The following is a 24,688-nucleotide window of genomic DNA, read 5'->3' as shown; positions in this document are numbered from 1 at the left end:
CAGAAGTGAGGCAGCCCCTCCTCTCTCTGTTCTCTGAGGACCCCCTGCCCCAGGGCCACAGCTGCCCTTGGTCATCAGGACAGGTGGCTTTGACAGGCTAGGCTTGTCTGCCTAGCTTATGGCTCTTACTAAGCCAAGAATATTTTGACTAAAGATTCTGTGCTGTCCACCCAGGTATGGTATGGGGATCCCTCCCATGTGGTCTAAGAATACCTGCAGCTCAGCAGAGACCAGGAAGGACCTCAGATTGTGGTGGTTCCTAGGGTGACAAGTCATCCATTGAGTTAAGTGCACTTAGGAAGGAGGAGGTGCACACTTAATCCAGGGTGGTTTTCGTGAGAACTGGGGCAGAGGTTGCTTTTCCTCCTTGTTTCTGGCATCAGTGGAGTGGTATACAGAGGAGTTCTTGGCTACCTGTGGCTGGCTGAAAGGTTTTGACTCTGAATGGCAGGTGGTTATGAGGCAGGCTTGGGCCATTGTTCAGGCTATGCCAGGTCCCCAGGCATGGATAGTCAGTCATTCACTGCTGAACTAATTGAAGCCTCTCCCTTGCCTCTCTGCTTCTGAGAGGTGGGTGTCAGAGCATCCCAAGAAGATATGGAGGGTAGGGTGAGGGGAGTCTTCATGGGCCTGGTATCCTTTAAGTTAGAAAGTTGTCTCTTGGGCCAGATGCTGTGGGTTTTCTCTTGCCCTCTCCCTGGGTTCTGCCTTCTCCGTCCCAGGCAGCAGACTCAGGGAGATGGCCTGGGTCAATAAATACCTGGCACTATCTTAGACATAGCCCTTCCCTTAGGTACTCCCATCTGGTTACTTGAGGCAAACTAGAAATGAGGCAAATTGACTTTGTCCTCAATTCAGTGGTTGCCCCTCTGAGCTAGACAGAAAAGTTGGTTGAGAAACAAGCTAGTCACCCACCAGGGACCTCTCCTAGGGTTCAGTGGCCTTCTTTCCTACCTCCCAAGGTGTCAGTCACCACATGGCCTTTCCTTGAGCTATCCGGGATTACTGGAAATTCAGCTTTTAACTACTTGTCCTGGCTTAGCACAGCTGCATGCACCGTCTCCTCCTCATTCTGTGCACACTTCATGTTAGGGTTTCGGCCTAGGCTGCAGTAAGGGTGAGTTTGTTTATACCAGGGAGTTTGGCACAGCCCTCCCACTTTGCAGATCACATGACTAGCATACCATCTGGATCAGAGTCCACCGTTCTGGGGAGCTATTCTTCTGTACCTTCTGCCTTAGTTAGAGTTTCTATTGCTCTAATTAAACACCATGACCAACTCAGGAGGAAAGGATTTATTTCATGTTAGGACTCTGAATTCACACTCCATCCCTGAGGGAAGTCAGGCTAGGAACTCAAGACAGGAACTGAAGTGAAAGCCATGGAGGCTTGCTCAGGATTCCTTGCCCAGGGGCAGCATAACTGACAGTCTTCAGATGACTCCAGAGTATGTCAAATTTGATAGCAAAACAGAACAAAACCACCCGCCCCAATACCCTCTTTGTAAATAGACAGAAGTCCCGATGGGAATCTGCCGACTCCCCAAGTCACAGACCAGAGGCTGCAGCAGTGTTGGCCCCTCTGGCGGGCTGGGTGCTGCTTGGCTAGTTAGCTGTGTCTGTGCCCTTTAATTTAGAAAGGGCTTAAGGCAGGATGGATGAGGAGGTTGCAACCTCTGATAGAATGGGCTCTTTCCCATTCTGAAATCACATTCACCAAGGACAGGATGGCAGGTATGAAGGAAGTAAGGCCTCTTAGACCTTACCTCTGTGCTGGCCACTCAGTGTCCACGCTCTCCCTCAGAGGTGGCTGTATGATATGGTTTCAAAAACCACAGTAGCACCTAATTTCCAGACAGATTCATTAGGTCTAGATTCATGTCCCATCCTCCTTTGGCTGAGGCAGTAGAATCTGTTCTTGGTGTGGGCTGCAGGTCCAGAAGCCTTGATTTTTGTTACCTACCTCATCTTCCAGAGTTTGGGCCTTGGCTCTGATCCAGATTTAATGCCAATGTCCAGCTGTGATCCTCTGTCTCCTAACTGCATCTGATTTCCTCTAAGCTCAGACCCAGGGCTGATCTCTGTTTAAACCTCTTTCATGCTTTGGCACTAGCTCCTAGTCTCCATCTCCAAGTCTGCACCCTGAGAACTAGCCCTCTGCATCTGACCTTCCCCTCTTCTCTGGATGGCTGCCTGTTTCCAGTATACCCTACTCTTTCTTGCCTCCTCTGAGGGGCTCCTGTACTTCCCTGGTGGGTTGCACATTTTCTTAATATCCTGTATGACTTTGGTTCCCAGCTGTCTTTGGTTCCCAGAAATCTTAATGGAATTCTCACATGGAGGTGATCATTATAATTGCCACAGACCTGTATTTGGCAGACTGTGAGCCTTGTAGAGCAAACACTCTGACCGTGCTTGGTCCAGCCTAGCAGGCTGTTTGTGAGCAAGTGGCCACTGAGGTCCTCAGCTGGCTTGCAGCTGAGGGAGGAGTTTTTGTTGGTACTTGTATCTTCCCTTTGTAAATAGTTAGATATTTATCATTTTGTCTGCTTTAATCTTCCTTATGCCCTTGAGATTGTGGACAATTTCAACAGAGTCAGCATGTTTATGTCATTCTTGTGTTATATCTCCTAGCCCCAACCAATGAGAAATTATATGAGAAAATGTTACTGAGCACATGGAAGTTCTCCTTACTTACCTTAATTCTCACAGGAGCCAGTGAGAGTCATAGGCTCTGTGTTTCACGTTCAGTCTCTGCCACATTTCATTTATTCATATAGGGACATTTTTATACTTGGAAAAGGGGTCTTGCTTAGTGATCTTTCTTGGAGTCATACCAGAAGGCCTGGCCTGGATGTACTGAGAATGCTAGTTATCTGCAGAGTCTGCCACTCTCATGTGGAAGGTCCTGGCAGAGTTGGGCCCATGACCAGTGTGAGCAGTGTCTAAAGGAGCTTATGTGCTTGGGCATTCTTGGGAGCTCCATCCCTAGCCCTTTTAAATGTTCAGGGCTCAGGTGAGGCTTTCAAGACTCCACGCCAAGGAAGGCAAAACTTTCTGGAAAACCATTCCAGCTGTTGTCTTGCCAGGTACCACACTCTGGACTAGACCATTGTGTGTCCACTCCAGTGCCGGAGCATGAGGCCTTGTAAGATAGGGCTCTGCTCAGCTGAGGAGCCCAAGGCCTTCAGATACCAGCTAGACACAACTGGGTACTGAGCTGGGATGGGAGGTAGTATGGTTCCAGCCTCTATCTGGCAGAAAGTCTGTGGACAACCTGCAAGTCTATGCAGGGCCTCACTAAGCCTATGGAATGGCGCCAGGTCCCAAAAGAATGTGGCAACAGAGCACCAATGGGTGCTGGTGACAATACTCATCTTCCAGGCTAGACAGAACCAAACTCCATTTAAAACATTACCCTTCCAGTGCTTTTCAGGAAAACACTCTGGCCCTGTCTCTGCCTGCCTGGTCAGCTCTCTCACTTCCACCTGCTGTTTCTTCTTAGGAGATGGCTTCAGAGAAGGCCAAAGCTGCAGCTGGGGAGGCCAAGGTGAAGAAGCAGTTGGTAGCCCGGGAGCAGGAGATGGCAGCTGTGCAGGCACGGATGCAGGCCAGCTACCGGGACCATATGAAGGAGGTGCAACAGCTGCAGGGCAAGGTAGGCGCAGGGAAGGAGTGGGCCGGGTGAGGTGGGGGCACAGGGAGTGAGTGGCGGCTGAGGAAGTCTGCCGAGCTTGAATTGCCTGGATGCTCTTGTCTGAGCTTAATAACCAGGAAGGTTTAACATATATTTTAAGGAGCACCTTTTCAAAAGAGCCTTGCATCAGGTGGTGCCTGAGGATCAGGCTTTCAGGCTCCAGGTGAGGCTGGAGTGATGCTGATTCTACTCTGTGTGGTTGGGAGGATCCCATAAAGGAGGAGACCTGAACATCCCTTTACCTGGGTCTGGAGACCAGCACTGGTGACTCCTTGTCTAGACTGGCCCTCAGTGAGTGTCAGAGCCTAACATTCATCTTCTGAAACCTATGCTTGGCTCACTCTGGTCATGACTACCTCCCTGCTGCATGTCTCCCATGTGGGTTCAGAAGGCAGGAGATGAGCCCTCCTTGAGGTAGTTGTACTTTGTGGCCATGTGCTTTTTTTTCTCTCAATAGTACACCTGTGTGACCTCAGGTCCATGTACATACATCTGCGGCATTGGGTAGAGAGAAGAGATGTGTTATGGGTGATGGTGAAGGAGGCCCACACTTACTTGTCCCTGAGACTCTGACACTAGAGTGGCTCCATGCTTGGGCCCCTTGCTTAATGCACACTCCAGACTTGCCTTGGAGCAGATGTAGCCTCCTAAACTGGGCCAGCATCAGCTTTCTGTGCGGCTAATGTTCTTGTCGATAACTTTTCAGATCCGCACACTTCAGGAGCAGCTGGAGAATGGCCCCAACACCCAGCTGGCCCGCCTACAGCAGGAGAACTCCATCTTGAGGGATGCCCTGAACCAGGCTACCAGCCAGGTGGAAAGCAAGTAAGAAACCATGGTACCATGATCCTTAGGGCTTAGAACATGGGTGGGTGCATTTAGTGGATGTATTGTGGGCTATAGCAGATACAGTCCAGTGTCTTTCTGGATGTGGGGCTGTTGTTTCCACTTTCCCCCCATCCAGCATCTATGTGGGTTCTGAGCAGTTGAGTCTTTGGGCAGCTGGCCCAGAGCCCCTCACGTCATTGATGTCTCAGAAAGAGCCGATGAGTGCCAACCTGCTGTGCATCCTTGCTGGCATACATGGTATGGAGAGGGGGTTGTCAACAGAGTATTAAAGCCAGATTTGTTCTAGAAGAGAGTATAGGTGTTACAAGGACCTGCTGTGGTCTCAGTCCTCCACTGGGAGGGCTTGGGGGCTGAGGAACTCTGGCATTCTCTGTCATGTGGAATCTGCTGTCACTCTCTGGAGAAAGTTCTGAAGTTTGGGCAATTGGCAGCTGCTGCCTCCCCTCAGTCCAGAAACTCCCCGGTAGAGGGTGGCACAGCAGCCAAGTGGCTTTTACCAACACTATCTCCATCTCCAAGTCCTAAGCGGTCCCAGGAAGGTGCCACGGCACCCTTTCCAGGTCACTTGGATTTCTGCACTGTACGGAGCTAAAGGCTCTGTCGTGTAGTCGCTGGTACAGTTAGGAAACCCTGAGTCAGAGAGGAGGGACCCCATCTGTCAATGGAGCTCAGCAGCTCTCAGCCAGGTTTTACATTTCTGTGTGTCCCCTTGTCTTATGCTTTCTCTGTGCTAGTGATAGAGGTAGACATTTGATTAGTCTCAAACTTTCCTTTCAGTAAGTTTCCTGAAATTCTAGAATGTTCTTAAGGCCTGAGACCCACTTTAAAGTGCCAAACTGAAGGCACTTCGTTTTAAGTGCCTTGATCTCTAGCTTTGAGTGACCTCCCTGGTCATCTGCTGGAACAAGGAGCCAGGAAAAGTGCCATCAGTGTCTTCAGGAGGCACTCTTCTAGCCTGGCCATTGTCTCCTCTGCCAGTGAAGTGAGACTCACAGAGTTTGTGGGCTGCTGCCCAGCACTGCAGGGGTCAGGGGAGGTGCCTTGCACCTGTCTGAGTTTCCAGTGGTGTCTGGGAGAGGTCTTTTGCTCTCTTTGGTCCACATACTATATTGGCAACCAATTTTCAGTAAAACCCACACCAAAAGCCACATGGTTGACATGCAAAAGACTCTTAGATATGGCCCTAAGACTTGGGCACTAAAATAGTAAAGGGCAGATAAGCCTGAGGGAGGGACCAGCTGCCAGTCTATCACCTTCCTCAACTGGGGCTGGGGACTGTCTTGCAGGCAGAACACGGAACTGGCAAAGCTCCGACAGGAGCTTAGCAAGGTCAGCAAGGAGCTAGTGGAAAAGTCGGAGGCCTCCCGGCAGGAGGAGCAACAGCGGAAAGCTCTGGAAGCCAAGGCAGCCACCTTTGAGAAGCAGCTCCTACAATTGCAGGTGAGTAGCAGTGGTAGCCACCTCAGCATCTAGTCACTGCCCACCAAACCTGACTGAATAGCAGGAACAGTGCCTGGTCATACTGAGTCATCCCTTTCCAGTTAGAACGAACAGCTAGAGACGTAGTCAGTGTTTAGGGCTTAACCCTTGACCTTTGCCTTGTTAAGAGCCATAGTGTACAGTAAATGCGGTGTGCTAAGCATCAGTATAAGTGCTTAGTATCAGTTAGCTCAGCTAATGTTGTAACCTACCCTATGAGGTAGGAACTGTTGGCATCTGCCATTTACTCACAGGGATGCTTGTGACCCAGAGAAGTAAAACAACTACCCAAAGTTTACATGGCCAGGACATCGCAGAGTCAGAATCTGGATCTGAGTCCGGCTCCTGCAGCTCTGGAGTGGCCAGTGAGCTAACTGGCTGGAGATGCTGTGGCTTGGAAGCTGTTTCCCAAGGATGCCTAGTCTCTTTCAGAAAGAGGGAGGGAGGTTGTCCGCATAGCATGCTGGGTAACACCCACAGGGCTTGAGTCAGCCTCCAGGCCTTATGGCTTCTGATGCTCCTAATAGCTTGTGTGAAGACAGATTGGCCTAGGCTGAGGCAGTCAGAACTGAGCCTTGCTTCCTCTCCGTTCCTGGGCCTGAGAGTAGCACCTGTTGGGCAGTGTGACTTTGAGGATGAGCCGAAGGAAAGGGCTCTTTCCATTCTGTGCTTCCTTCACCTGCAGCTCCTTCACTGTGAGTCAACTAGCTGTTCAGGGCCCTGGGCAGGGAAGGCCTACTGGGTTGGTTCCCAGAGCATGGACATCAGGAGGTGGCCCTAATCCTGACCCCAGAGCCATCTAAAATGTTTTTTGAGGGCATTAATGGTACCTGTCCTGGCTCCTTGTCCCAGGTTGGACTGAAGTTTAAAGTCCCAGCAGTGTTTATGGAAGTTCATAGCCAGTTGGCCTAGCATAGGACTAGCCTTTGGGATTCTTTGATGTGATTGGCTGTGTTGACCACCTTCTTCCGGGCTAAAAGACTTGATGTCTAAGATGTATATGTGTGCTTTCTGTTAAAGTTTTAAAGTTTTTGATTTCTGTAGATGAATGAATTTCCTGTGATTGCTTGTTGTTGAAATGAGTACTGTAGTTAATGCTGGCCACAAGAAGAAAAACATGCAGTCTCCCTGCAGTCGGGATTGGTTCTCCTCTTTAATGAAAAGAGAGACATAGACGGGCTGTGGTCTTCCTGCACAGGTGACATCTCTGTCCTGTTCCTGTCAGGACCGACACAGCAGTGAGGATAGTAGAGCCCAGGTAGGCTAGCAGGCTCCTGCTGTGACGGAAGGGCAGAGGAGAAGCAGGCCTGCTCACTAGGAGGCGCTGCTTTTGTGCCTTTTACTTGGAGCTGAGCCAGAGAAAACATTACCTACCCTAAAGCCTCGCCAACTTCGCCCTGGATAGTGCACACTTTTCTCTAGCTGAAGGGGCACATCCTTAGTAAGGGCTGCCCTATCACTGCATTCAACTACAGAGGGACGTTTCTGTCCTGCCTGGTCCCACAGCCGTTCAGTTCCAGATAATACACAGAGGCTTATATTAATTATAAACTCTTTGGCCTATTACTCAGGCTTGTAACTAAGTAGCTCTTACATTTAAATAACCCATAATTCTGGTCTGTGTTTAGCCATGTGGCTTGGTACCTTTTCTCATTGTGACATTCTCATCTTGCTTCCTCTGCATCTGGCTGGTGATGCCCTTCCTCTTCCCAGAATTTTCCTAGTTGCCTGCACTTCCTACCTGGCTGCTGGCCAATCAGTATTTTATTAAGCCAACAGGAGTGACAGATCTTTACAGTGTACAAGAGCATTATCCTACAGCAGTCAGCCCTGTCTCTGTGGCTCTTACTGAAGTGGTTGGCCTAGAACCACCCTGTGCAGACACCCTGTGCCCTAGAAGAGAAGGAAAGTGGTGTTTTCAATTCTGTCAGCCCCTTAAAAGGTTGAGGCATGACTTGGAATACCACTTTAGCTAACTAGAGTTATTTGTTGACTGTCCCCTCACCCACCCGTGCCCCAGACAGACTTGGGTTCTGCAAAGATCTATCTGGCCGTTTGTAGGATTCGGCCTGTCACTACTCCTTCCCTAGGAGCCCGGTGTATGAAAATGATTGACAGATGGCTGAGGAGGATTGAGTGAGATCACCAGAGAAAGGCCTTTCTGCCACTGAGTGGGCAACAGAGAACATCAGGCACATCAAAGTTGTGTGGCTCTGAACAAGGGTGAGGTGGCCCTGTCTGTATTGACATGGAAGTCTTTGGGATACAGACTAAAAATGGATTAGACATGGCTGAACACTTGAGTTTTGTTTGGCGGAACTTCTAAGGGAAAGAGCTGGAAGTGCCATATGCCTTAAGTGTGTGCCTGTTTGTGTTCGGCCGCTTCACGGGAGAGACCTGACACCATGGGGAAGCTAGCTCCCAAGAGAAGGGCTCTCCTCTAGCAGTTGTCCTCACTGAAGGGCTGCTAGCTGGGGAGGATGTATCCAGGCTCCATTATCTAGAAAGACTTACTCTGTCCTGTCGTTCTCTCCTATCGTGTGGCTCCCAAGGACTAACTGCAGATGATCATGCTTGGAGGCAAGCACCTTTACCTGCTGAACCATGTCAAAACTGGCCCTCCATCCAGAGACCACAGTGAATAGGATAGCCATGTAAAGAGCTTTGTTCTCTCTCTTCAGCTTCCAAGCTTACAGGAGCTAGGCCTCTTCTTCTGCTTCTCACAGCCCTCTTCCCTCTGTACCTCCTCAGGCATCCCATAAAGAGAGTGAAGAGACTCTGCAGAAGCGCCTTGAGGAGGTCACCCAGGAGCTGTGCCGGGCACAGACTAGCCATGCCAGCCTCCGGGCAGATGCTGAAAAGGCCCAGGAGCAGCAGCAGCGGGTGGCAGGTGAGTGCAGTCTTAGTGGCTCTTTGTGGTGGGGCCCAGATGAGTCTGCCCAGTGACCTTGTCTCACCGTAGGAACTAGAGCATAGAGGGCCACGAGTGTCCACTGGGTACAGAGTAGAACCTGGAAGGATCAACCATGAGCTGAGGACATAGGGCCCGGGCAGGGCCTACAAGGGCTGGATGAGACTTAGGCAGTGCTGGTGATAAGAATGTGACCATCAGTCACTTACCCACCATTCCTCCTGAACACCCTGACATGGGCACTAGGTCACAACAGTGCCTTCTGGACAGACAGTATGTGGAGGGACAGAAAGCAACAGGAAGCAACACCTAGGACTGAGCCTGAGGATCAGCCTTAGGGAGAGATGGGGAGTGTCACCCATCTCTCTGGACCATCTTAGCTGTGGGACTTCTGAAATGACCATAGGAGGAGGCTGTCCCCCACAGAGAAGGCCAGGGCAGGGCCTTGGGGACGGCACAGTCACTGGGTGTCTGACTTCGGCTCTCAGTCCCAGCTCATATGAGCCAGTGTTTTCTAGAGAATGCATCTTGTGCAGCTTGCACTGAGTGTGCTTTGCTTGCTTAGTTTTCTGTTGGTGGGTCATTTCACCTCGTGCTCACAGATGTCGCTGCCGCAGCATGCTTTTGTTTACCAGTCCACAAGAAGCTCCATGCGGAAATGGGTTTTAGCCTCTGGGCACATTGCACAGCCCAGAAGGGAGCCCCTGGTGTGCTGTGTGTGTTGGAGGAGGAGGCAATAGCTGAGGTACCCAGCCAGGCCTTTCCAGACCCTGACCTCTCTCCTTGCCCTTCTGTAACAGAACTGCACAGCAAATTACAGTCTTCTGAGGTAGAGGTAAAAAACAAGTGTGAGGAGCTGAGTAATCTCCACGGGCAGCTCAAGGAGGCCAGGGCAGAGAACTCACAGCTCACAGAGAGGATCCGTTCCATCGAGACCCTTCTGGAAGCAGGCCAGGCCCAAAACACCCAGGTCAGTCCCTTCTCAGGACAGCCCAAGGTGAGGGTGGACTCCACTGAGCAAAGAGCCTCCAACCCTGCCCAGTTACTGCATGTGTGAGCCTCGTGGAACCAAGGAGATTTGTGTGTTTCTTTCAGGCCAGCCAAGCTGAGGCGGACCAGCAGCAGACTCGGTAAGCTTCAAGGAGGCTCTAAGGAGCTGCAGGGCTTAGCCCAGGTTGGCCATGGCCCTTGGAAGCTGGAGCTTTCACTGGAATGCTTGGTTGGGTCTTGCGGGGGGAGGGGGAACCCCTTTTAGAGTCCCCCTTCTTAACCTGTCCCTTCAGTTACTTAAAAAACAGGAGACAGAGTTGGGTAGGGAACAAAGCCACCTTGCAAGAGTTTTGCATTAGTCTGCTTTCCATTGTTCCAGCAGAATATACGAGGCTGGGGCTCTTAAAAAGAAAAGGTTCTTAGCTTGCAGATTTGGTATCTGGCCTCTGGTGAGGGGCTTCCTTGGCTGTCACATCATGGTGAGTAGCACTATGGCAGGAGTCTATATTAGGAAATTGCTCGTGGTGAGGCAGGAAGACAGGGTCAGGCTTATTGTTTGTAACAGCTTGCCCTTATAGAAATCAATTCCTTTTTAGGTCAACACTCCCATGACTGAACTGCCTCCCCCTAGGCCCCACCTATTAAAGGTTCCACTCCTTAACACTTGAGGCTTCCATAGCACAAGTCCCTGGATGAACACGGCAGCGAAGGCTGCTGCCGCTCTCCAGGAGCAAATTTAGCTCTGTGAGGGAAAGACTTCCTGAGAGCTCCAGTGGTCCAGGGTTGCTCTCAGTTTCCTCAAGGCGAGGGGTTTTTAAGGCTCGAGGTCCAGAAGTCAAATGAGGAAGTGGATGCTGTACTCCCTTTCTTTTGGAGTAGTCCAGAGCACATTACAGACCTCATTTCCTTTGTGAGGTGACTTCCTTGCTGGCCAGACTACTTCCCCTCAGTGTCAGTAGCTACACAGACCCACACCAGGCCATTCTCAGGGCTGTTTATTTGCTGGTGCTAAGGCCAAACTATCTGGATGGGCCAGCTCCCATCAGGCTCAAGTCCTTTTGACCAGTGCCTCTGGGGCAGATGCCCACAGGCTTGGGAGGTGAGTGCTGGCTGCCATGCATGGTCTACGATCCCAAAGCAGCCACGTGAAGGAGGGGCATGAAGGATGGTCTTCATCTCCCTGAATACTGGCAAGTGTCCTAGGATAGCAGTCAACGAATCCCTCATTCTGGCTGTCGCTGCCCAAGAGTTGTTTCCCCATGTGCTTTGCAGCAAATGCAGCTCCCTAGCCACAGCCTGTCTGTCCCCAGGTGTCCATCAGGCTCTGAAACTGGGGGTGGGGGCGGTGTTAAGAAGGAAACTAGGAACCCACCTGAAGACCCAGAAACCAAGTCTCTCCACCTCCTTTCTCAGAATGCGTGGGTAAACATCACATCTCCTGATGGTATTTATAAGGCGGAGAGGTTGTGTTCATTCAGGGCTTTCTCTTGTGTTTTAAGATCGGATTTTTGAAACCTGGCATGATAAGACACACACCTATAATTTTAACACTTTGGAGATTGAGGCAGGAGGATTACAAGTTCAAGGACAGATTGGCCTACAAGACATTGTATCAAAACAAACCACCTCAGATATTTGTATAACACAGTACATTACTAAGATAACTAAGTCACATTCCAAACAAGACTTGTTAATGTCCTTGCCACTGATCTGCGTTCTCTGCTTCTTCGGGGTCTTGTCCTGGGCATGCTTGAGGTCTTCTGCCGGAAGATCCCAGTGGAGCTTTGAGGGTGGAATCCAGGTTCCGTGGGCCTGAAACCCTTAGCTGCAAAGCCCACCAGGGTCTTCAAAGCCAAGTCTGCTCTATTCAGACTTGAAATTCCTGAAAACAGGAAGCTGTGCTAGGCAGAGCCGTTATTAGTCAGGGTGGTTAGGATGGCCGTGTGTTCAGCCTGTGCTGACTTTATAGCTGATGTTAGTGTGAATTAGAATGGTGGTTTTCAGAAAGCTTTGACCATGGCCTCTCAGAAGAAACATGCACATGTGTGTTCTCCTCTGGCTGACATTGGCAGTCAGACCCCTGCACCCCTACACCCCTAGACTGGTGGCAGCTCTTCTGCCAGGCTTCCCAGCATCTCAGAGTTGCTCAAGCTGGTGGTTCAGACTGTCATTGATGTCTTAGGATTCTATTGCTGTGGAGATATCATGACCACAGCAAGTCTTATAAAGGAAAACTTGAATCGGGGCTGGCTCACAGTTCAGAGGTGTAGTTCATTATCATCTTGGTGGGAAGCATGGCGGCATGCAGACAGACATGGTGCTGAAGAGGTAGCTGAGAGTTCTACCTCTGGATCTGCAGGCAGCGGAAAAATGACAGTGACACACTGGCCAGGCTTGAACTTCTGAGACCTCAAAGCCCACCCCCGAGTGACATGCTTCCTTCAACAAAAGCCACACCTACTTTAGCAAAAGCCAGACCTCCTAATAGTGCCACTCCCCTATGGGCCCATGGGGGCCATTTTTATTTAAACCACCACAATTGACCACTTCTGGACTTGGAGTTTCACATATCTGGGTCTTATCATCTAGTGCAGAAGGTATCACATTAAGATGTCCATTTGAGGCTCGTTCCCAAGAGCCTTGAGTATAGCTTTTAGAGCACTGGAGAGATGGGACTTAACCATCCTACAGTGTGATGAGTTGTCTTCAGCTAATTCCTCAAACCTCAGTCCCAGAACTAAGGAGAAGGAGCTTGTGAGTCTCGGAAGAGTTAGAAGTCAGTGGGCCTTTGAGAGCTGCTAGGACAGTGGTGCCAGAGTCCAGTGAGGAAGGCACAGCACTGCCCTGAGTCCTGAGCACAGTTCTGAGGGCAGGCATGCATCAGGGAGAAGGGTCAGCTGGTGTAGTCTGTGGTGCCAAGGTAGGGCCTGGGCTAGAAGAAAGCTGATCTTAAAAACCTTACTTCTGACTCTCACTCGGGTCTGTGCCCTGACTCCTGGCTAGGCAGCGAGACAGGCTGTTCTGAAAGCTTATGCCCAGGCTGATGGAGGGACGGCAAGCTGGGCCAGGTGCCCAGGCAGAGACTGAAACCTCCCCCTCCCCGCCCCCACCCCAGTCTCAAGGAGCTGGAGTCACAGGTGTCGTGTCTGGAGAAGGAGACCAGTGAGCTCAAGGAGGCTATGGAGCAGCAGAAAGGGAAGAACAATGTGAGTAGAAGGGTGGGATGAAGTGGGAAAGAGGAGCTGTGGGCTGTGTCTTCCCGAAATCACCTGCAAACATGGGAGACCGGCCAGGCCCCCATGGGACCTGCCTTTCCCCAGCTCCTTTCCCATTGTCTGTGCTAAGTCTCTCTCCTGGCTCTCCACTCCCACACAGTCCTCGACTGCTGGGTTGTAGTGTGCTGGTTGGCCTGGCTCCGGGCTTGTGATCCCCCTGAGGAGTTCAGGGTAGGGAGGATAATGCTAGAAGACAGGAAGGAGCCATGCTGAGCAGGTGACATACCTCTCCACTGAGGCTGTGCTTGCATTTACCTTGTCACAGTGCCCCATAGAGAACGAGGCTTCCCAGGGGAGTCTCTGGGCCAGAACTGTGCCAGGGGCCATGCTTTCTCTTTGGGAGGCAGGAAAAACTCTTTCCCTCTGAAGAGAGGCTAGCTCCCCACTTCTACTTTTCCTGGAAATGGCAGGCCATTTACCCTGTGCCTTGACCATTCTGCTTCTGGCCACAGTTCCTGTCTTTGTATTGAGCACCTGCTCTGAGAGGCCATGTGTCTATATACCAAGGAAAGGATACCTCGTCCCTGGCAGGTCCTCCTAGGGGAGGTTCTGTGGGCCCTGTCTTTGCTGAGACCAACTTGAGGCAGCCAGTGGGGACCGTGCTATAATTTCTCTGGTTCCTTCTAGGACCTCCGTGAAAAGAACTGGAAGGCCATGGAGGCACTGGCCTTAGCTGAGCGGACCTGTGAAGAGAAGCTGCATTCTCTGACCCAAGCCAAGGTAGGAATACCTGTCCATCCTGAGTGCTTTGGTCAGGCCAAGACTGGAGCAGCAGTACTGGTCTGCTTTAGCAAACACCATGAAACACAAACCATGGGTGGGCTATCCTTGGCCTCAAGAGTGTCTCCTGTGCCCACCTCAGTGTCCCCCAAGCTATCTCTTCTTTCCTTCTCTTTCTCCTGCCTTCCTTTTCATTTTTCCTTAAGATGGAGAGAAGAAATCTGTGCCCTTGATGCCTTTCCTCTGTTGAGAGGAGCGCAGACCCTGAGCAAGCCCAGGGTTTGCAGCTTAGAGATTTTGTGCAGTTTTCATCCTGGCCTAAGTGAATATTCTTGCCTGTTTCTCAGGCTGTCTGAAATTACATTGCATCTCAGGGAAATGATCTTAGCAGTAAGCATCTGGGCAGCAGAGTCCTCGGGGCCCTTGGTTGGCCAGGAGCCAACATGGAGTCTCATCCCCAGCAGTAGTGACACCCAAAGCTCCCTGTGCACCTGGGCTCATCCCACGTCTCCATCCCACGTCACTTAATGGAAGGAGTGTGCGTCTCCATAGGACAAGCCTTGCAGTGACTCTCTCATGGTTCTCCCAGGAAGCCTGAGGGTTCTCCAAAGGAAGACTTGGGGAGGGCTAGCCTTGGCCACACTGCAGTCTTAGAGCTGAAGTCAGATTCCTGGAATCTTGGACTTTTAGTCCTAGAAATGACCCATGACCATCAGGCCCATGTTGTGGCAAATGTTTAAGTTGTGGCCTGAGCTGTTACCTGACTCGATTGTGTCTACCCAGGCAGATAGAGGTAAAGGGTCACCTCACATGTCATATTGTTTGCTTTCATGTACCAGGTATAGATAGACAAAGTGCTGCTCACAGGGTTGGGGTCCTTGCCACCCCAAGCCTCAAGTCATGCCCAGTGGTGTGGAACTGCCAGTGGGTTCAGTTTGTCTCAGATTTAAATGAAACTTCTTTTAGGCCAAAGTTCCCTGGAGCCATTCCACAGATTTCTGTCCTGGGGGCATGAGAGGCCCTTGTCCCGGGCTTTGGTGCATGGCTCCTATAGTTCTTCTCTGGCCTTTCCAGATGTCATGCTTTGAGGAGGGCTGCTGGCTCCCTCTGGAGGGCCAGTGAGGAGTGTCAGGCTTGGGTCACCTTCACTGCAGTTCCTTAAGTTGGTGGGAATTTGGCCCCCTTCTCCTCCTCCTTTAGTTGGAGGTGAGCCTCTTCGGCCTCTGTCCCTGTCTCCCACTGGCCCTAACCCTGGTGGCTGCTGGGGATGCCCTGTTTCCACCTTCACAGTTTCCACCTGTTAGGACACCATGCACCTTCTAGCCTCTTCCTGCCCCCACCCTGCCCTAGCTGTACATTTCAGCTTGGTCCTTATACATGTGTGTACATCTTTGCACACACAAGCTGGAAAGGGAAAGGTTAATAGACCCGAGTGTCTGCTGTTCACACAAATAATCAGGGGTATAGACCAAACAGCATAGCCTTCTCTGTCCTGCCCCTCCCTGCAGCACTGAGGGTATGCCCTTCTGGGGGCACAGACTGGCTGAGTGCTGCCCTTCTCTCTCCCACCCTCCAGGAGGAATCAGAAAAGCAGCTTCGTTTGGCTGAGGCCCAGACCAAGGAGGTCCTGCTGGCCTTGCTCCCAGACCTCTCCATTTCAGCACACCAGGTAGGAAGAAGGATGACTCCCCAGGTCCCCACTATTGTCAGGGAGCAACCTGGCCCCACCATGCCTTTTTCCTTGCAGAACTATGCTGAATGGCTGCGAGAAGTCAAAGAGAAGGGCTCGGAGCTGCTGAAGAAACCACCTGCTGCCCTAGAGCCCTCCTTGGTGAGTGACGCTGCTGGGCATGGGTCCTCCGCTGGCCCCTAGGAATCAGGAGCCCAGTGTTTTCAGTGAGTCGTCAAGAGAAAGGACTAACCAGACTCCTGATCGTCCCTCTGCCCTCAGGACATAGTCTCTAAGTTGAAGGAGGCCGAAGAGACCCAGAACTCCTTGCAGGCTGAGTGTGACCAATACCGCACCATCCTGGCGGAGACGGTAAGCAGCCAGGACCGACCTTGGTGGTGACTATGGTTGGTGTTTCTAGGGCACTGCCAGGAAGGAGAGCTTGGAGTCTTTAGGGCAGGAGATAGCATGGTTCTGTGTGACCTCAAGTAGCCCCTTGGCATCCTCTGGGCCTCATTTTTTAGCTGAATGGTAAGAGGGGATAGACAAAGCTCTTGGGTCTTTGTTTTTTTAAGTTGAGAACAAGGGTGGGTTTAAGGTTTGGGGCTAGGAGAGATGGTGACAATAGGGATGCCTGGGCAAGCAGGCAGGGAAGGACAAGGTCGGCCTGGAGTAAATGGGGTTGAGCCCTTTGATTCCAAGAACAGTAGGAATGGGGGCTATAGACCTCATTTCCTGGGAAAGCCCTGCCAGGGCCAGCTTCTTTCCCCCGTGACACCCAGTCTGCAGTCAGTGGGGCAGAGTAGTGCTGCTGGGGGTCAGGAAGATACAGTGTATGTTTCTGGGGTCAAGCTAAGGAGGGAGAGGGCCTGCCTCAGTGTCCCCTCCCCTCCAGGAGGGGATGCTCAAAGACCTGCAGAAGAGTGTGGAGGAGGAAGAGCGTGTGTGGAAGGCCAAGGTGGGGGCTGCTGAAGAGGAACTCCAGAAGGTACGGCTTCCCAGAGCCCGGCGGGCGCCACAGCATGGGTGGGCACCCGAGGATTCTTCCCCCAGATTCTCGTGCCTGATGGGTCTTCCCCTTTGTAGTCACGAGTCACAGTGAAACAGCTGGAAGACATTGTAGAGAAGCTAAAAGGAGAACTGGAAAGCTCAGATCAGGTACGTCTGCCTCTGTCCTGAGGGTTGCTTTCTGTTTTATAAATGTGCTGGTCGTGTTCTGACAGTCATGCAGAGATTGCATGGGTCCTTGTTTTTTTCCTCATGGACCTCATGCCCAAGGAGGCTGTCGCTCTCCTGAGCAAGGGCTTTGTCCTGTTTAGCCTAAGTGATAAGCTTTTACAGCCTCAGTGGCCTGAGAGCCGTGGGCTGTGCAGCTCTGGCCAGCAGTGGCTTTGATTATAGACCTTAGAATTGAGACGTGCTGACGGGGACCTGCTGCTCTTCAAGCCACTGCAGCAAGCCGTGCCTTTGGAAAGGTGCCTTCTGTCCTAAGCTTTGCCAGTCCGTCTAAGTGCTGCTCACCCACCCCTCCTGGAGCCTGAGGACTCTGGAGGACCCAGCAGGACTGGAATTTGGGTTTGATGTTCAATGGGGGGCTTTCTTGCCCCATTTCTGACCTCAGTTTACCCAGTAGCATTTTTAGCCTTACATATTTCAGGGCCAGCCAGACCTGGCACCTATCATTCCCACTTGTATAATTAGGGCCCCTGTTGGCCACTGAGAGGCTCTGACCCGTGTCCATGTCTGTCCCTGTCCAGGTGAGGGAACACACTTCATTTCTGGAAGCGGAGCTGGAGAAGCACATGGCAGCTGCCAGTGCAGAGTGCCAGAATTATGCCAAGGAGGTGGCAGGGGTGAGTGAATCCACCATTCCAAGGTCTTGGTCTTGAGTGGCCTCTGCCCCATGAAGCCTGGATTATTCCCAGGGGTCCTTCTGTACTGTTTGAGAGCTTGTCAAGAGGAGCCCTAGAAGCTCGCTTTTCTGACTTTCCCCTCAAGTCCACTGGTGCCCCTTTGGACTGACAGTCCCGAGGTGTCCAGGGGCAGAGCCTTGTTTGTGAGAATAGCACTTCCTGTTCTGGCTGGCCCTTCAGCCTGTGGCCTCTCTGCCAGGCTCGCTGCTGTCCGTTTTAGCTGGGACTGGATTCAGTCTGCTGCTGACTTCTGGTTTCAGGAGCCGAGCTCCCAAGCCTGGCGCCCGCAGTCTAGTTTGGTTACAAATTTGTGCTCTTTAACAAGAGACAGTGGGCAGGTATTTCTGAAGCCTGGGTGTGCCATCATTCCTAAGTCAGCTGACAGGAAATGGTAGCTGGAGGACACCTGCCCCTTCTGTGTCAATCCCCCGGGCTTGGGGTCTATCTCAGGGTAAGGTACAGGTTTACTGGAACCGGTTTTCTTTTTTTTTTCTCCTCTACTCCTCACCTTGCTGTTTCCCCTGAAGTTGAGGCAGCTTCTGTTAGACTCTCAGTCTCAGCTGGATGAAGCCAAGAGTGAAGCCCAGAAGCAGAGCACTGAGCTTGCCCTGGTAGGTCGGCTTATGTCCTGGGCAGAGGAGTATGACATGGGTATGTGTGTGTGCGTGTGAGATTAACTTGATGGTGGCGTCTTGACATCCATGCAGAGACCGCAGCTTAGCAGGGCATCCCATGCTTTAGTCATGTCGTGCAGGCTTGGTGGGACTCTGGCAGTATGCCTGAAACTCCAAGCTGGGCTGGTAGCTGCCAGGGGCCAGGATGTTTACATTCCGTTGCCCGTCTTTGGGAAGACCTGGCCCCTGCTCAAGACAGCGAGCTGTGGGACATACAGACCTTGTTAACCTGTTTTCTCACCTGACCAGTCCAGGACATAGGACCCTGACATCACAAGAGTGGCATTCATGCCTGTGCTTTCTGAAGGGTTTCCCGCTGCAGTGATGGCCCAGGCCCTGCCAGTCTCAGTTACACAGGGCGGCCTGCTCCCTCTGGCCCTCTGCCAGGCACTGGGAGCAGATAAACCTGCAGAGATGGGAGGGGCTGCACTGTGCAGACTGCCTGGGAGGAGGCCATCCGTTTTCCCGGTCGGCAGCTGCCGTGTCTGATCCCGTGTCCCAGCTGCTTGGCCAGTTGCACTCCCTTGTCCAGGGACTGCATCCTCCCCAGCTCTGGCTGTAACAGCAGCCTGATCAGCCACAGCCGTGCCCTGTCTGATCTGTACTGTCACTTTGAAAACCTTGAAGTAGCCGTCAGCATTGGAAATGTGGGGTTGAGCATGGAGAACTCTGGCCAGAGGAGCAGCTCTGGTGGGTTAGGCTAGCACCCTCCACACTGTCCTCTAAGACCAGCATGGCTCCCAGTTCACTGGACCCAGCTCTGAGGCCTTGCCCAGACTACCACACCAGAAGTGGGTATGGCCCAGGCCAAGCTACCCGGATCTAAGGCTGTTGTTCTCAGCTCTTTGCTAGGTTAGGTCTGGGTGAGAACACCCCACGTCCTCCAGGGGTGCAGCCCAGGCAAGGCACACACACAGAGCATGCCTGGCAGGGGTTCTTGTCATCTTTCAACTGTGCCCTTTGGTTTCGGCCTGTTGAGCCTTTTGGGAAGGCAGACCTGGGGTGGCCTGCCGAGTAAAGCTTAAGTAGAGTCTGAGGCTGCCCAGATTTCCTGAAGAACTTGTACTTGAGTTCTATCCACAGGCCTTCTGACTGGGACCTTTCTCAAGCAACCTGTGTGACCCTGCTGCCCTTCAGATGGGAGGCCTAGAGGTCTAGTGGCCTCAGGGCCACTATATTGTGAAACTTGTCCCAGCAATAGAACTCAGAGAATGGAACATTACAAGGCAATAATATCATCTTGTGTGGTCCCCCCAAAAGGCCATGAGCAGAAGACTACATCCTTGAACTGGAGTGTGGCATGTTGTCAGCTGCCTCTGTCCAGATGGACTCCTTGGCTTTGTGTGATCTACATCCACTGAAGTCATTTTGCTCCAGGGGGTGGGATAGGGGGCACCAGTTCACCCCAAAAAGCACACATAGCTCTCATTGGCCCAGAGGCCTCTGTTAGGCTCTGAGTGGAGTGTGTAGTCCTGGCATACCTTTCCTGCACAAGGGTGCGCTTGCAGTCTCTCTCTTTCCCTCCCTCCTTCCTTCCCGTCCCCCTCGTGTGTGTGTGTGTGTGTGTGTGTGTGTGTGTGTGTGCGCGTGTGTGTGTGTGCGTGCGTGCGTGGGCATGCCACCAGCTGTGTATTTGCACAAACACACCCCTCCCTGTTTCAGGTCAGGCAGCAGTTGAGTGACATGAAGAGCCACGTAGAGGATGGTGACGTGGCTGGGTCTCCAGCTGTCCCTCCAGCCGAGCAGGACCCTGTGAAGGTTAGGGTGATGAGTTGGTCCTCAGATGTGTCCCTAACTCCTCCGGTGGTACTCAGGGTGGGCAGCCTGTGTACTGACTAAACTGAGTGTAGGTGTGTCCGATCCCCACTGCTAGTCACCCTCCCACCCTGCTTGGGATGGTCTGGATGAGAGGTACCCAGAATGGAAGGTAGAGTCAAGGGCAGGTAGCCAGGGCCTTTAGCCCTCCCAAGACCAGGACAGGGCTGCAGCTTGGGTTTGGGTCTGTAGCCACAAAGGGGTTTTGTCTCTAGCTGTGGCCCTTTCTTGGGATATCTGCCTTCTAGAGTTTTGACCAAAGGAACAGCTACCAAGAGCAATTGGAGGAGGCAGGGACCTGTTGTTGGGCTCCCATTGTGGACCTGGGATCTGCCTCGCGGCTTTGGGGTCTTTCTTACCCTGTGAGTCCTTTGAACGGTCCCTGAGATTGCAGTGTTTCCCTGGCGTCTCTTTTCAACGTCTCTGCTTCTCTCGAGTCTGAGGCACTGTCTCCCCAGAAGGAAGAGTGCTAAGAGCGACTCAGCAGGGCAGCTAGAAGGTGGAGCCTGCAGGCTCAACCTGTCCCCAGAGGGTCCTGTGCCAGACTCTCCAGTCACGTTTGTTGTGTCTCTGTACAGCTGAAAACACAGCTGGAGCGGACAGAGGCCATCCTGGAGGATGAGCAGACACGGCGGCAGAAGCTCACAGCTGAGTTTGAAGAGGTTAGCCCCTGCCAAGTGCCCTCAGCCCCTACAAGCTTTCAGGCTATCCTGAGAGCTTGGCCATCGTCTCTGCCCTTCCCAGCTTTCCCACCACACACCTGGGCTAAGAAGCCCCAGAGCCCCAGTGAATGGGCACGGGTGCTGAGCCTGCGGGTATCCACATCTTTGGGGGATCCTGAAGGCCTTGGGTGCTTGTAGACTATGTCCAAGCTTCTTGCCCATGCCCATCCAGCCATATGGATTAACCTGAGCTACTGCCTTCTTAGGCTGGGGATGCCCACCCCTCTGCCCCTAGGTGAACTTAGCCAGTTTTGACTGCTAGGCTTCTTACTCAGACCTGTCCCCTCTCTGATAAGGCTCAGAGCACAGCCTGTCGGTTACAAGAAGAGCTGGAGAAGCTCCGCGCTGCTGGTCCCCTGGAGTCTGCGGGAACAGAAGAGGTCATACAGCTGAAGGTAGAGGATGGAGCTGGGCTACCAGTTAGTTGGATTTGTAGGTCTTCAAGGCTTTGGTCACCGGCTTAGTCACTGTTCTGTTGCTGTGAAGACACCATGACCAAAGCAACTTTTATAAAAGAAAGTATTTAATCGAGGACTTGTTTACAGTTTCGGTGATTTATTCCATTTATCATGGCAGCATACATGGTGCTGGAGCAATAGCTGAGAGCTACATCCTGATCCACAGGCCACAAAAGAAGTGGACTTTGCATGGGTGTTTGAAACCTCAGATCTTACCCCCAGAGACACATTTTCTCTGAGGCCTCACCTGCTCCAATAAACCACACCTCTTAATCCTTCTCAAATAGTGCTACTCCCTATGACTAAGCATTCAAATAAATGAGCCTATAGAGGCCATTCTTACTCATCTCTACAGTCATTCTTGGCCTTGGGACAGGGGCCAGAGAACCGCACAGGCACTGGCTTCCCTTGCCACGCCTAGTGAAGGGCATTTGACAGCACTAAGTCACATCTCAGTTACAAGTTAGGGTTGCCATTTAAGTGTAAGCTCTGTGTGGCTTGAAGTCATGTTTCTGGTAGTGGGCAGTGCACAGTAAACCACCAGGCCAGGAAGCTGCCCCGGCAGCAGCAGGAGGTGACAGGACACAGGCAGAATTGTCAGCACAGGCGTTCCTCCCAGCCAGCACTGTCTGCCTTGTGTCCATGGAGGTTGTAGAGCTAGCTCCTCTTCTAATGTATCACCTTTCCTCCTTCACCCCTCTGGCCCTCAGGAGAGACTAGAAAAAGAGAAGAAGCTAACAAGTGACCTAGGGCGTGCCGCCACCAAACTTCAAGAGCTTTTGAAGACGACTCAGGAGCAGCTGACAAAAGAGAAGGACACAGTGCAGAAGTTGCAAGAACAGCTGGAAAAAGCAGTAAGTACTTGGTGCAGGTTGGACCGCAGGGCTAGCCTCCAGTGCTCCCGTGGTTTGGTCCATGCTGTTTAGGGGGCACTGGGGATGGAGAACTGCGGGGGCGACCCCTGCTCTGCTAGCTCGTCCTCACTCTGAAGCCTCTGTGGCCCCTGCATGCAGGACCGCAGATCCTCAGCCACGCTCGGTGCCTCACCTTCCTCTCATCATAGGGTCCCACTAGTCCCTGCGCATGCCCCCCAGCCCCTGGAGTCAGCTCTGGACCTCTAGACTGACAGCTTTGCTTTCTCTGAAGTGCCTGGAGGTGCCTGTGGAGCTGCCCTGGGAAAGGCTTTGCGGGTCCTGGGCATGGGGCAAGTGGGGGTGCCTTGACTCCTGGCCTGGCCGTTCCTTCTTATGCTCACTTTGTTCGCAGGAGGATGGTCGCGGCTCAAAGGAGGGAACCTCTGTCTGACCTCCTCGGCAAACTGTTCAACTTACCAAAATGCCTTACACATTCCTTACAAATAACCAACCAACACAGCGTTATCCAGGCCCAACTTCCAGTGAAGCCATTGGAGACAAGTCTCAGAACCACAGAAATAAATCTTCCAGACCCCCAGTCTGTAAAAGAACCTTGGTCACATTTGATAAACACTATTCCCGGGAGCAGCCCTGGACCACCTCAAGCAGACGCCAAAGCCCTCATCAATGCTGACAGACTAGGGTGTGCTGGGAGGCCAGGCCGCTCGGGATTTATGTCAATCAGTGCAATTGTCTGTATTTCTCAGTGGGGCCGGGTCGGGAAGCAACAGGCCAGGTGGTGAGTTCTCGGAGGCTTGCTGAGCAGACTGGAGGGTCTCAGCCCAGCCCAGCCAAGCTGCAGCCCCCTCACCCCTGGAAGTTGCCAAGCAGAACTGACATGTGACTGCCTGGATGTCAATGCCATTAAAACCAACGTGTTGCCCGGCACTGGAGTCTTGTCTGATCTTCTGCTGGGCCTTCTCCATCTAGCTGCTGAGCCCAGGAGGAGGAGCCAAGAGTGGCTGTCCCCTAAGACAGATGAGTTTCTCTGAAGGCTGGGACGTTGATGCATGGGAATGCAGCCCACTGTTTCCTGCCTTGTCCCACCCACTCCAGTCACTTCCTAAGTTCCAGTGTACCTTGAGCAGGGCTGGGAGCTCAGTCCCACCAGGGACCTGGATAAATAGCCACGTTGTTCTCTGGTGCTGCCACCAACTGCCCTCAGGCAGAAGCCAAGCTATACTTCCTGTGACCTCGGAGCTGGGAGCTCTTGTTGGCCCAGTGACCTGATTTAGGGGAACTTTGTCCAAGTTTTAGATGGGCTTCCATAGAGGGAATCTGGAGTTGATGTGAGAAGTAGTCACAGTAGGGGGTGAACCACCAGGAAGGGAAAATAGCTCAGAGCAGCTCCTGGTTCCTGTGCCAGGCTTCATCCAGTCTCTTCAACCAAGCAGTAGATCACCTGCCCTAACCTGTCACCCTCTAAATCCTGAGAGATTTGACTCAATGAACTTGGCTGGGCAACCCCTGGATGCCAAGTCCTATGTGACTAAAGGGTGCAGTTCCCACACTGCACAGTGATTGCATCACGTGGTCCCCTGCAGTGGCAGGTGGCGTTCCTGCTAGCTGTCACAGGAATCCTGAGAACATCAGTATGCTTGTGTCCTTTAGCCTCCTCACACTGCAGATCATCTGCTGAGGTTTTGTTGCCATACCCTAGACAAGGCTTCTGTGTAACAGAGTCCTGGATCTCACTCTGTAGACCAGGCTGGCCTTGAACTCAAGAGATCCTCCTGCCTCTGCCTCCTGAGTGCTGGGATTAAAGGCACGAGCCACCTCCGCCTGGCTACACTCATTTTGAGAGGGAAGGAACTGAGAAAAGGTGGCAAGATACTGGAGTTACCAGGCTGTAGACCCTGGGTAACTCCTTCCTGGCTTCTGCTCATCACGGTACTCTCCTCAGGCCACCAGTGGGAGCCATGACTTCCCTGGGGAAGAGGGGTAGATAAGACAGCCACAGTGCAGGGGAAGGCCTGTAGGGGCTTGCCTGGGTACTTGGTGGACACTCCAGCGTCTCTGGCTCCAAGGGCCCACCCATCAGTTCTCCCAACAGGCCCAGCAGCACCACCTCCCAGGCCAGCAGAGGGAGCCTGAGTTTGCCAGGTGGTATACAGCAGCAGTAGTGTGCTGGATCTCAGCTAGACCTCAGCTAGACCTGGCGGTCCAGCTGTTCCTAAATAAGGTTCTATCCATGGGACTCTGGAGCAGAGAAAAGCAACTCACTGAGCAGTGGCCTTTTGCAGAGTGTGAAAGAGGTTCAACATGGTAAACACCACGGGGGCCTGGCCAGTCACAGCTGCCTGTACACCAAGACTAAATGCCCAAGCAGTCCAGGCTTCCAGTCCCTTGGCCGAGGAGGTAGGAATAACAGAAATCTCTCTGGAGACCCTGCTCTCCTGGGGTGTCACACTCCTCCAGTACCAGAGCTGCCTAAAGGATGTCCAACTTTTACAGTAGCATTCTCATTTAAACAGGAGTGAGCTGTGACCCTACCCCTTCTAATCAGAAATGTCAAAACCTGGAGGACAGGGAAAGTATGCTGGCTTGTTTTGTTTTGTGTCAACTTGACACAATCTAGGGGTATCGGAGAAGAAGGAACCACA

General features: G+C 52.3%; 1 protein-coding gene across 1 annotated transcript in view; it reads left to right on the top strand.

Annotated features, from left to right (window-relative positions):
• Positions 1-22,973, top strand: part of Rrbp1 (ribosome binding protein 1) — a 64,870-nt gene extending 41,897 nt beyond the window's left edge. The window contains 20 exon segments of the mRNA XM_028893272.2: positions 3,505-3,657; positions 4,403-4,521; positions 5,832-5,985; positions 8,776-8,914; positions 9,736-9,905; positions 10,031-10,065; positions 13,041-13,131; positions 13,828-13,920; positions 15,497-15,589; positions 15,668-15,751; positions 15,872-15,961; positions 16,485-16,577; positions 16,676-16,747; positions 17,347-17,442; positions 18,030-18,113; positions 19,839-19,934; positions 20,570-20,653; positions 21,010-21,108; positions 21,882-22,025; positions 22,438-22,973. Coding sequence (XP_028749105.1) covers positions 3,505-3,657; positions 4,403-4,521; positions 5,832-5,985; positions 8,776-8,914; positions 9,736-9,905; positions 10,031-10,065; positions 13,041-13,131; positions 13,828-13,920; positions 15,497-15,589; positions 15,668-15,751; positions 15,872-15,961; positions 16,485-16,577; positions 16,676-16,747; positions 17,347-17,442; positions 18,030-18,113; positions 19,839-19,934; positions 20,570-20,653; positions 21,010-21,108; positions 21,882-22,025; positions 22,438-22,476 — 2,028 coding nt within the window. The 3' untranslated portion in view covers positions 22,477-22,973.
• The last annotated feature ends 1,715 nt before the right edge of the window (positions 22,974-24,688 follow it).

This window comes from Peromyscus leucopus, chromosome 4 (assembly GCF_004664715.2).
Source record: "Peromyscus leucopus breed LL Stock chromosome 4, UCI_PerLeu_2.1, whole genome shotgun sequence".
NCBI classification, from domain to species: domain Eukaryota; kingdom Metazoa; phylum Chordata; class Mammalia; order Rodentia; family Cricetidae; genus Peromyscus; species Peromyscus leucopus.
Note: the sequence above shows the minus strand (reverse complement) of the source record. Positions and strands in the feature narration are given on the sequence as shown.